A 12,489-nucleotide genomic window follows, 5' to 3' on the forward strand; every position below is an offset into this window, starting at 1 on the left:
TGTATATGGAGTGCAAGACAAACTAAACCCAATAGAGTGGAAGTGAGTAAGTAGGAAGGAGATTGAGTGGGTGGATAGAAGACTTGGAGAAAGAATAAGAGTGAAGGAAGGTGAATGTGAGGGATGTATGATGTGTCATGATTGCTAGAGTTGAGTAGAAAAGAGTAGGAGTGTTGAGTAGAATCCAGTAGAGTAGAAATATTGGTTCCTGAGTCGTTGGGAAGAGTTGGATGGTTAAGGTAAGGTTAAGAGGAGTAGATATGCAAAGTAGTTGTTATGATTAAAAAAAGTAAAATTAATATGAAAAATAGGAAGAGAGTGACCTTCCTCCCCTCCTCGGCGGTGGCGTGAGTAGTTTTACGTAAGCGAGAAGAAGCGGAAGTATCACGCCAGAGCAGCAGAAAGGAGGGAGAACAAACTAAGACTGAAAAAAGGTTTCATTCCACGGAAATTTCGGTTTGGTAACTGCCCACATGCTCTCTCTCTACCGTCTGCAAATCGTGAAATTGAATAACAATAATAATCATAAATCCCATTCATCAATTGCATACAATAATAGTAATAACGCTGGATCGCAGATACTGATATATACACACAAAAGATATAGCACAGATTAGGATGATCTTGAACGTGGACCCACGAGAAGCCGAGGTCGTTGCGAGTTCTAGTACAAGTAGAACAAGTACTACAAAGAGTCAGTGCTGTTTTTCAATTAGGGGTGGAGGGGGGATTTCCCGATTCCAGCACAGGGAAATCCTACACATGGGGAATTCCTTTCTGGCTGGCGGGTCTGTTGTTGGCTTAGTAGAGATATATATGATCTTGGGCACTTGACAGAAACGCATGCATCCAGTAGAAAATTTGCTGGTGGTTCACATGGCGGTCTGGCATAGAAATTTGGTGTAAGGTTGTTCGTTCTAGATCTACCCACATGGTCACAGGTTAGCTTTCATCACTTGGGTTTGTTTATTTTTTTCTGTTCAGTTGTGTAAAAGGGGTGGGGAGATTGGATATCTAGTGTTGGTTTTGGATTTTGCTTTTGTTTTTTTGGTTTGAATTAGATGACTGCTGCAAAGGATTATGTGGTGAGTATGGAAGCTGTGGGGATTGATAATGGTGTTGGGTGTAAAGGGTCTGACGAGTTTGAGGAGAGCTTGAAGCATTTTTGTAGAGTTTGCAAGAGGAGATTTGCTTGTGGGAGGGCTCTGGGTGGTCATATGAGAGTACATGGAGCTGAATTGGGTGCAATTAAGGGTGGTGGTTTGGAAGAGGAGTTTGAGAAGGGGAGGGTGAACGAGCCCAGTAAGAGTTGTGGTGATTCTGTCAAGGAAGGTGTGCAGGATGAGGTAGAGGGCTTGAATTCTATGTACACTTTGAGGAGGAACCCGAAGCGAAGCTGGAGGTTTGCAGATCAGGATTACTCTTTTGCCTTTGGGGGAATAGATGGGTCTGGGGCTAAGAGATTTGGGTCTACATTTTTGAGGGATTCAAGAGTCTGTGAGGAGTGTGGGAAGGAGTTTTCTTCTTGGAAGGCTCTGTTTGGGCACATGAGATGCCATTCGGATAAGGTGTGGAGATCCCATCAGGACAAAGAGTGTGATGATGAGGAGCATCAGCTTGAGAATTTGCCTGAGGATCCCAAGGAAAATTGGGAGATTGCCACTGAGAATTCTAAGCAGAATTGGCTTGCTCATGGTGAAAATCCCAAAGAAAATTGGGAATCTTCCTCAGAGGAAGAAGCCTTGGATAGTGGAAGTGAGGCTGAGAATGCTGGGACAGCTTCTGGTGAAGATCAAAGCAGCTTCCATAGGTGGATGAAAGGGAAGAGATCAAAGCGTCCAAGATCAGCATATAATCATACTCAGGCCAAGAATTCTGAACAAAACAATGAAGAAGAAGACATGGCCAATTGCCTTATGATGCTTGCTAATGGAAGCTCCTTTCAGGGGACAAGAAATCTTGATGGATCCCAAGGAACTGCTGCATACTCTGCTACATCAGGATCTGCGGACTTTAAGCTTCCCAGTACTGAAGAAGATATTGCATCTGAGATTCAGAAAAGCAGCACCAGCAGAGTCAAGGTGAAGGGAGTTAGAATTGATGGTGTTGGGAAGCTTGAATCTGAAGCTGATGTCAAGGATGCAAGTAAGAAAATACCCAAATACGAGTGCAAAACTTGTAGGAAGTTTTTCCATACATATCAAGCTTTAGGTGGTCACAGAGCAAGCCATAAGAAAGTAAAAGGTTGCTTCGCAAGGATAACTGTGCATGAAGAGAACGAGACATTGGAAGAGGAAATTATGGACGAGGAACTATTTTCTGGAGCTGATCATCATTTATCCGATGATTTCTGCAAGCCTCCCCGCAAAGGTCAGGTGAGGGACTCTAGCAATGAAAGGAAAGAAGAAATTGCTGAAACCCCATCTGCTACTAAAAAGCTACCCAGGGTACATGAGTGCTCTATTTGTCACAGGGTTTTTACATCTGGTCAAGCTCTTGGAGGACACAAGAGGTGTCATTTGGTAGTTTCTGAAACTTCTAGTACTGTCACTAGCACTAAGCAGCAAGCAGAGCTGAGGCCTACTGTAAAAGAAGAGATGCTAGATTTGAATATGCCTGCACCTGTAGAAGATGATAATGGTAATCAGTTTAGAAATAACATTCGCCCCGCTGTTCTCAATAGCAGTATTGTTAATTCAGTTAGACCTATTGATGCTGATCCTGTCAACAAAGTTAGCCCTTCTTACATTCAACCTTGGTGGATAGCACGAAACCAGAAACAGGGATTGTTTATGTACAAAGGCCACACTAATCATTTGACTCAAGAGGATGAAGCAGAGAGCAAGCTTGGCAACAAAAATGGAATTGATAATGTGCAAGATCTAATCCAGAACAGGGCTAGACCTTGGTTGGAAGTGTGAACTACAAGTCTTGTGAGATGGATGGGATCCTTATTTCTTTATTTTTTTTAACAGTTTTCATGTACTGTACACAGGGTCTACTCAAATTCAGGTGACATAGATCCTTGAATTCACATGTTGGTGGATTTAGATTCAGTCACTCCGTGAGCTAGCAACAGGGGTACAAATATGCTAGCTGCACAGGGCAGTGTTGAAAGCTCAATTCTTTTATTCATTCTCCTGTCTAGGAGTCCTAATTTGGCTTCAAGATCGACATCATATTTTTTTTCCTTAGCTTGAAATCTCTGCACACTTCTGGAATCATATAAAAATTGGATGTAGAGGAGTTTATCATATACAATTCTGGAATTTGATGCCATGGCTGCTCCTTGCATCAATGCAGATGGGCTTTCATGAATTCAGTTCTTTCTCTGCATTAACTCACTGGAGAAGAAGGTTGAAGTTGACCTATAATTGTACAAATTCCAAGCCTTCTTTCTATCTGGTGAATGCAGTATGTGCATATCCTTTAGCTCAGACTGACTCCTGATTCGTTCAATAAGTACCTGAATTTTATTTCCTTTCTAATCATCAGTATCACTGTTCCGTGAGAGCTGATATACTCTTTGCATGTCAAGTATATCCTTGAACAGTTCACTGAAATATAATAGATGTTTCTGTTTTTAAATGTTTTTGTGACTTTGTGGATCAATGTAAGTTAAATCTCACCAGCTGCGATTCCATTTTTAGTTTTCTCAGATATGGATATTCCTACTACTCTATGGAAATATGGACTCTAATATAGTCATATGCAGTTACTCTGTTATGAACATTGTTGGATTTCACTAAATTCTTTTTCTCCTCTCCTTGATTGCCTAGATACTATCAGGATTAGTTGTATTTCAATAATTGCTCCTAACATGCATTCACTAATGCCATCCAACACTTCCACTAACGCAGCTCAAAGTCAAAAAGAAAAAGGCAAAGCAACCGAAAATCTACCAGAACCTTTAATATCATTTTACCACTTCACTTTTGATAGTGATTTCTTTATTATCTTTATCTCTTACTATTTCTCTTATAATTATGTGAATGGTGTTTAATATTAAATTAATAATTTTAAAGCTCTTTACCAAAAGCATGCAGCAAAGTGAAATGGATAGGGCCAAATGGCACACACCTTTCCATCCAATTTAGGAACCTATGAGATGGCTTGGTGAGATGCAAAGAATAATTTAATATCAAGTATATCCACCATCTAGTTATAGGGGTCATGCCAAGTATACATATCTATCAACTCTGAACTTTTCTCAATTACCATAGAGTTTCTTTTTTGAGCTCTTGAGTTCTTGTGAAGTAGACATATCAATCAACTCTGGACATTTCTATTAACATAGAATTTCCTTTCTTATCATCCTTGATGACAAATCTCCTTGCAAATCATTATGTTGATGAGAGTGTTTATAGTGGCACTTTGGTTGATTAGTTGTGAGTCAATATGTTTACTCGTTTAACTTTCTCTTCTCTTTTTGTGAACAATCTACCATTAGGGACAAAGATGCTTATTTGATTGGTTTTGTCAATAAACAAGATATTTCAAAGTGGGTTTTTTTTGGTTATAAGTAATAGTTTCTTTGTGAGATTATTCTATGTATTATTATGATGCTGAAGTAGGTTTTTCTTTAGTTACGAGTAATAGTTCCTTTGTGACATTATTCTATGTATTATTATGATGATGAATGGGTGATGGTAATGTTTTATTCATGAAATGTATTTATGGTTGATTAGTAAGTGCTTCCCTTGGTGGTTGGAAAGATGTTCAAGGCACAAATGACTAAGTGGTTCAATGTTTTTTAAGGCATTCTAGACAAACTTGCAGAACACTTTTGCTAGTAAATTATTTCTAAATCTTTTTTATTACACTTACAGACATTTTGTTGTGTTCTATGACACCACAACTTGAACTTGCTAAAACTAGTTTCGGGGGCATGCCAAGCACAATGTATGAGAGTTAACATAGTTATTAGTTGTTGCAAGCTTTGAAGGGAAAAGAGATTGGGATGACACGTCCCGGGTTTACAAATAAAGTAGATAGGGTACATCTACGAACAAAATAATTAGATTGATCAAACAAAGGACAAAAGTCAAATCGAGAGAAAACCCAAGAAAAGAATGGAAATAATGACAAGAGATAAATAAGATAGGTTGTTTTACCCTATTCTTTGAGGATGTCTTGGTATGGAAACATACAAAGTTCAAATGGAGAAGGAAGTCCCTATGTAAGAGAATGGTGTACAATGCAACACAGCAGGGGTTAGATATGCTAAGCGAAGCCAAGTGTAAGACCCAAAGGATGAAGTCCACTTGGAATTAGGTGTTTGTTGAACACTCTAGGCACATAAAATTATCTAGGGGACATTAGGCATTGAATGTTATCTTATGAGAAATCTAGGCATTGAGTGATGTATACGAGACTATAGGCACCAAAAGCTATTTGAGAGAAGTACATTTGCAATAGAATTGAGGGAAAATATTAGGTAAAAATCTTGAAATTAAAGGAAACTAAACACCAAGATAGTAAAAATGTTTGGCATTTGAAAACCTATGCAAAGAATTCTATTGATAAAAAATGATATTTGGAGCATGTTGGGCACATATCTAGGGAAGTAGGGGGGATGAACTTGAAAAATCAATAGGAAGGGATCCAAGGGACAAACCAATTCTAAGGGGATGATTGTTGCACATATGTTGTCATTGATGTCAACTACAATGTCATTGATGTTAAAGTCTAACAACATGGGAGATTGTTAAATAATATGTTGTCAAAGTTGTAGTTTGGATAGCATAACTTTGAAGGCATTTCTTCTCTAGTTGCCTAGTCCAAATGAGATTGAAAGTTGTATGGTTGAATAGCATATTTTGAGACCTTTCCAATGGTATATGACACTTTCCTTAACTCCACAGGAATCAAGAGAAAAATGAAGTTGAATTGAAGAAGTCAAAGCAAGGTTCCAGCTAGTCAAAGTTCCATCTTATAGTTACATTTGGGTCTCAACAATATATCTAGTGCTTTCAAAGATATTCAAACCTATCTACAGACATCCAGGATGCACCAGGGCATTTGATCATCTGGATATCCATAATTGCATAGATTCAACCACTTAAGAAGTGAGATAGATCTAGATTTCCTCGCCAAGAAGGTTGAGTGTTGTAGGATCAGGCGTTTTATGTAGATCAATAATAGGAGGGGGGGCGGTCCTATCCAAAAGATAACAGGAGGGTACCTCCCAATATGGAAATCATCATGGTTTATCGTCGGTGATGTGGAAACTTCTAATTGGTTGTGGACCCCCCTCATTGTTCCATACCAAAACTAGGAAGGACCCCCCATGATTCGAGCAATTTACTTGACAAAACATTGTAGGTGGACCTTAGTCGACAGGGTAATACACATTGGGATAGGTGGCAGTGACGTGGCTTAGGCGATGACATGGCAGTCAAAGGTGATGAAACATGGGAATTTTTAGGTGTACAATTGGACAACTAGAAAATACTTGGACACATGATAGTGGTAAAGAATGACATGTGGCTGTGTGATGACTTGGTAGATGACATAGTAGTGACATGAAAAATAATGTGGTAGTGACATGGTAGTCTCAAGATTTGCGCCAGGTACTAGTTTGGCAAAGCTTTCCTATGTATTTTCGTTTTCAACAAAATGGCAAAGAATAAGGCAATTGTCCCAAAATTGACAGTGAGGAAAGTTTATCTGACCATCTAGGCATCTGGGCGTAAGCAATGTTTTCTAGTTAAAAGTAAGCCTAGATTCGAATTTCAAGTGAAGACAAATGATCTAGTCAAAATTTCGTTCTAGAAAGGTTCTTTGTGGAGGTAAAAGATAATTGGATATCTGAGAGTAGGAAATGTTTGCGTTTATCAATAACACCTAGATCTGAATTCAACTATGAAGGCATATTTGTCAATGTTTTGTGGTCATGGTTTCACATATCTTGGGGAACTAAAGTTAAGCCCTCGAGGAGCCAAGAAGTCATTGGTTTAATTCATATATGAGTGATTCGAACCAAATGTCCAGTGGAAGATATTAAAGAAATATTTCAAGTTTTCCAATTATTCTCCATGGCAAGTCAACCATGACAGGATTTTGTTGTGCCAATGCAATATAAATAAGGTAGAGAAGTTTGGAAGTGGTGTGATTCTTTCAATTCAGATAAAAGTAGTTTTGCAGTGCATAATCATTTATGATGGTTTCATTGTGTGAAGTGCAAAATAAGTCCAAGAAATGAAGTCTATGGAATATGTGTGAAGTTTTTCAATCTGGATGCGATTAATACTATGCATCCTATAGTTTAATATGTAGGGAAGTTGTCTAAATGTTGAAGAAGAAGAATAGAGTGTGGCCTCTAATTAGATTTGAAAGTGTAGAATAGATTAGCAACATATGAAGATTGTGGATAAAGAAGAGTTGAAGATACAAAACAAGGAGTGATGTGTAAAACATTGGAGTAGCATAAAACAACGTTGAAAATATAAATAAAAGATTCAATAAAGCATTTCAGGTTGATGCCTGTATTTCTCAAGGAATTGGTGTCTCCTTCTGGTTAGTGTCAGTAAAACATTTTAGGGGGTTGGTGCCAGTAAAGCATTTTAGGGGGTTGGTGTGAGTAAAACATTTCAGGTTGGTGCATGCATTTCTTAGGGAATATATGTATCCTTTTGGTTGATGCAAGTAAAAGATTTCAGGGGTTGGTGCCTATAAGATCATACAATAGTAAAATATGTTTTTTATATGCATCTAATGTATTTTTATGTTGTTGATGTGATTTATATCATATATGCATTGAAATATTCTTAATTGGTTAAGATTGGTCATTACACTAATTCACCCTACCTGTTAGTATAATCATATTCCCAACAATTGGTATCAGGGTAGGTTTCTTCAGGAATAGTTAACCATTGGAAGGTATATCACAACGGATCATGGCTAGTCATATGGGATATTCTTCAAGCAAGACCCCACTGTCTGATGGATCAAATTATGCATTTTCGAAAATAAGAAGGAATGCCTATATAATATCTCTAGGTATTGATGTTTGGATGGAAATTGAAAATTGTTATCAAGTTCTTGCAACTCTTCCAACTAATGCAAATGGAAAATAATTCCATAAAAATAATTCAATGGAAAATAATGCCATATTAAGTGAACTATCTAACTCAGAGTTTGTCAAAGTGATGCAATGCAAATCAGTCAAGGAAATTTGGGACAAGCTTCAAAGCACTTATGGAGAAGATGATAAAGTAAAGAAGTATACGTTCCAAACTTATAGAAGTTAGTTCAAAAATTTGAAAATTAATGAAGATGAGAATGTTACAACATTCTTTCTTCGTGTAGATGGGATAGTCAACACTATTAGAGGCCTTGGTGATATAATTAAGGAATCTAAATTGTTACTAAATACTAAGGTCCCTTCCCTCGAGATTCAATCCAAAAGTTTCAGTTATTAAGGAATTATCAAATCTTCAACATATGAATATGGAAGCTCTTCATGGAATTCTCACAACATACAAAATAAGAACAGAGAAGGAGAAGTCAAGATCAAGAAAAGCAAAATTTAAAGTAGCGAAAGAAGCAAACAAGAAAAATATCCATGAAGGCTCTAGTGATGAATTAGACGAAGAGGAAGCCCAATTTATAAGAAACTTGAAAAGGGTATTTGGAAAGTTCAAAAGTAAGCTTCCATTCAAGTGTTTTAAGTGTGGTAGAATAGATCATTATGCATATGTGTCCTTATGAAAAATCAAATGATAGTGGTGATAAAGAAAAATTCAAATCTCATGATCATAAAGGAAGAGAATATATCAAAAGGAAGAGTTTGTACTCCAAAGAAGATGGCAATTATGAAAGTGATGAATGCATGTTTGATGATAAGAAAGGAGAAATATTATTCATAGCTATGAACGATCAAAATGTTGAAGAAGAGATTGAAGCAAAAGTGGATTTTGAGGGAGAACTCATAAGTGCCCTAAAAGAGTTAAGACGACTAAGGAAAAAGGTCAATTAGTGAGAACAACAACTGCAAAAATATAATAATGAAGGATGTGATGCAAATCCAATCATTCTTCGAAATATTGAACTAGAAAAACCCAAAAGAATAAATGGGATTTTGACAAAGAAGTTGAAAGAAAAGGAAGGTAATTTTGAGAAGTTGGGAAAATATTTTTTTTTTGGAGAAAGGAATTAGAAAAAGTCTCATATCAAATAAATCAAAATTTAAGGCTAATGAGAGGCATTGAATCGTTAGATCACATCCTCAACTGTCAAAAAACTCCATTAATAAAGACAAATCTTGGTTATATAGAGAATCCAAAGAACATCAAGGGAGAGTCAAGCTAAAGAACAACTAAAAAGGGATGCAAGGAACCTACCAGCTATGTTGATGTAATGAAGAGAAAATTAAAGGGACAACAAAATCAGGAATCTTCTTTCATCAAAACAAGGTCAAGTCATGTAGAAAAGGATAAGAGAGATTCAAAGGAATCAGAAAAAAGAGAAGTTGGAAGCCATGCAAATATGCTAAAAGGAACCAATACAACTACGAATAAGCAATGTTGTACCAAAGAAAGCAAGAAAAGTAGATTCTAAGATTCAACATACCTATGCCTTTTAGCAAGGAATATACATCTAGGTACCGAAGTCTTTTTTATGGATAATGCCACTCATGTAATAATTTTGGTCAAAAAGAAGTTGATTGTAGTGCCTATCCAAGAAAATATTATGGAAGAAAAGAATTTCTTAAAACTCTAATGAAAAATTATTTAAGGAACAAATCTAAATATATGTATGAAAGTGGTATTAGAAAAGGCAATTCCTTTGCTCCTCTATTAAATCATGTTGAATGTTACATATGCAACAACTATAGCCACAAAGCTTGGGATTATCGAAGTAGCCTAAACAAGTCTCAAAACCAAGGCAATGAAGAATGTACCCTCATAAGTCAATGTCCAACAATATGGAAAAAGAAACAAGAGATGTAGGAAGACTGAATTCTTATGTTATATGCCCAAAGACAAGAAAACAAGTGTATATTGATAGTGCATGTTCAAGACACATGATAGGATATCATAGTAAGTATAGCAAACTAAAGGAAGAAGATGGAGGCAAGGCAATACTTGGTAATAATGCATCTAGAAGAATAACCAGGAAAGGAACAATCAACATAAATAATGGAAGAATTAAGGCCCAAAATGTTTTTTTGTGTGGAAGGAATGAAACAATATCTTGAGTGTCATTCAGATACATGATCAAGGATATGATCTCATATTCAATTCCAAAAAAATTGAAATTAGAATTGATGATATAGGAAAGCTAGTGGAAAAGGCTAACATGACTTCAGAAAATGTCTACATTCTTGATGGAACAAAAAGAGAAAATGTTGTGTGGAAAAGATAGACAAGAGTTGGCTATGGCACTAAAGATTGGGACACATCAATTTTGAAAATCTAGTAAAGATTACAAAAACACAGGCCATGAAGGACATGTTGAACATATCAAAACCAAATAATTCCCTATGTAAGGCCCAACATACAAAAACAACCAAGATCTTCTTCAAAACAAAAAAGTATTCTACATCCAAGCCTTTGGAACTCATCCATACATACCTCTATGAACCAACCAAGATACAAGAATGACATGGGTCACTATCCTTAGAGAAAAATATGAGACTTTTGAGAAATTCCAAGCTTTCAAGGCTTTATTTGAAAATGAAACTAATCTAAAAATAAAGTCTTTGAGAACTAATAGAGGAGGTGAGTTTACTTCCAATGAATTTAAAATATTTTATGAAGACTATGGAATTAGAAGACAACTAATTGTTGCAAGAACTCCACAACAAAATGGAGTGGTTGAAATAAAAAATTGAATAATATAAGAAATGGCTAGAACCGTTCTCATTAAAGCTCAATTATCAAATAGATTTTAGGGAGAAACAATTTACAAAAAAATTTGTATTGAATAGAGCACAAATAATGGTACACAATACTAAAACACCATATGAACTATGGAAAGGTAGACTAGCCACTGTCAAACATTTCAAATTGTTTGGAATCAAATGTTATATTAAGATAAATGAAAATGATTTAGGTAAATTTGATTCCAGAACTGAGGAAGGAATTTTCCTTGGATATGGGTATAGAAGCAAGAAATACAAATGTTACAACACAAGGACAATTAAGATTAATAAATGTATTGATGTAAGAATAGATGAAGCATTGCATCAAACCTTATAACAACCAAATTAAAACCAAGAAGAATAGGAAGAAGAAAATCAAAATGAATAGCATTATGAGGAACAAGGAGAAGAAGGCGAGCCATTGCGTCCAAAAACCCCATCCAGGTATGTCCAATAGAATAATACATATGGCCAAATTATTTGAATCAAGAGTTCAAACTAGAAGGAAGCTTGTTAGCACAAAAAACCATGATAACTTAACTCTACTATCCTTGATGGAACCTCAAAACTTTTCTCAGCTATCCAGTCAAGATGAACTTTGGGTTAAGGCCATGAACGAAGAACTAGATTAGATTGAGAAGAATGAGACATGGGCGTGTGTTCAAAGACCTAAGGAAAAATATGTGATTGGAACCAAGTGGGTTGATAGGAATAAGTTGAATGAAGATGGATAAGGAGTAAGGAAAAAATGAATACTTGCATGTAAAGGATATGCACAAGCCGAAGGTGTGGAGTTTGAAGAAACATTTTCTCTAGTAGACTAACTTGACGTAATAAGAATGATATTGTCCTTTACAATATTTAATGGGTTTAAAGTTTATTAGATGGATGTAAAATCAAAATTTCTAAATGAAGAAGTATATATTGAGAAACCAACAAGATTTTAGCTAACAAAAGACAAGGATTATGTGTGCAGATTGAAGAAATCATTGTATGGTCTAAAAGACACCTAGGGCTTGGTACTCTAGATTGGATAATAATCTTCAACAGTAAGGCTTCAAGAGAGGCGAGAGGTGATAACTTGCTAATCATTTTTGTCTATGTAGATGACATAATTTTTGGAGGTGACAATAATTATATGAGAAAAATGTTGTAGTGAACATGGAATTGAAATGTCTATGTTGGGGAAATTATTTTTCTTTGTTGGTTTGTAGGTTCATCAATCAGAAAAAACACATCTTTATCTCTTAGACCAAGTACCTTAAAAATATATTAAAGAAGTTTGGCATGGAAAATTGTGCAATCATAAACATTTCCATCAAAACAGGATGCAAGCTCAGTAAGGATGATGAGTCTCTAGAAGAAAATCAAACCATGTACAAGTCCATGATTGGCATCTTTCTTTAATTAACAACTTCAAGGTCGGATATCACGCAAGCAATAAGCCTAGTGGGAATATTTCAATCAAGCCAAAAGTAAACTCATTTGAATGCAATCAAAAGGATATTCAGATATCTAAAGGGTACCATAGATTATGGCTTGAGGTATCCAAGGGGCACACATATTACTTTAGAGCTTACTAGATGCAAATTGGGTTGGTAGTGTTGATGATAAGAAGAGCA

The 12,489-nt window shown here is 36.1% G+C and overlaps 1 protein-coding gene across 1 annotated transcript; it reads left to right on the top strand.

Moving 5' to 3' along the window:
* The first annotated feature begins 303 nt into the window (after positions 1-303).
* Positions 304-3,732, top strand: LOC149141275 (uncharacterized). Its single transcript, XM_089448465.1, has 2 exons — positions 304-461; positions 579-3,732. Exon 2 carries the CDS (start codon positions 1,062-1,064, stop codon positions 2,919-2,921), a length of 1,860 nt encoding a protein of 619 aa, XP_089304591.1. The 5' UTR covers positions 304-461; positions 579-1,061; the 3' UTR covers positions 2,922-3,732.
* The last annotated feature ends 8,757 nt before the right edge of the window (positions 3,733-12,489 follow it).

Source organism: Pinus tabuliformis, chromosome X (assembly GCF_031772625.1).
Source record: "Pinus tabuliformis cultivar Carrire ecotype Pingquan chromosome X, CPIR1, whole genome shotgun sequence".
NCBI classification, from domain to species: domain Eukaryota; kingdom Viridiplantae; phylum Streptophyta; class Pinopsida; order Pinales; family Pinaceae; genus Pinus; species Pinus tabuliformis.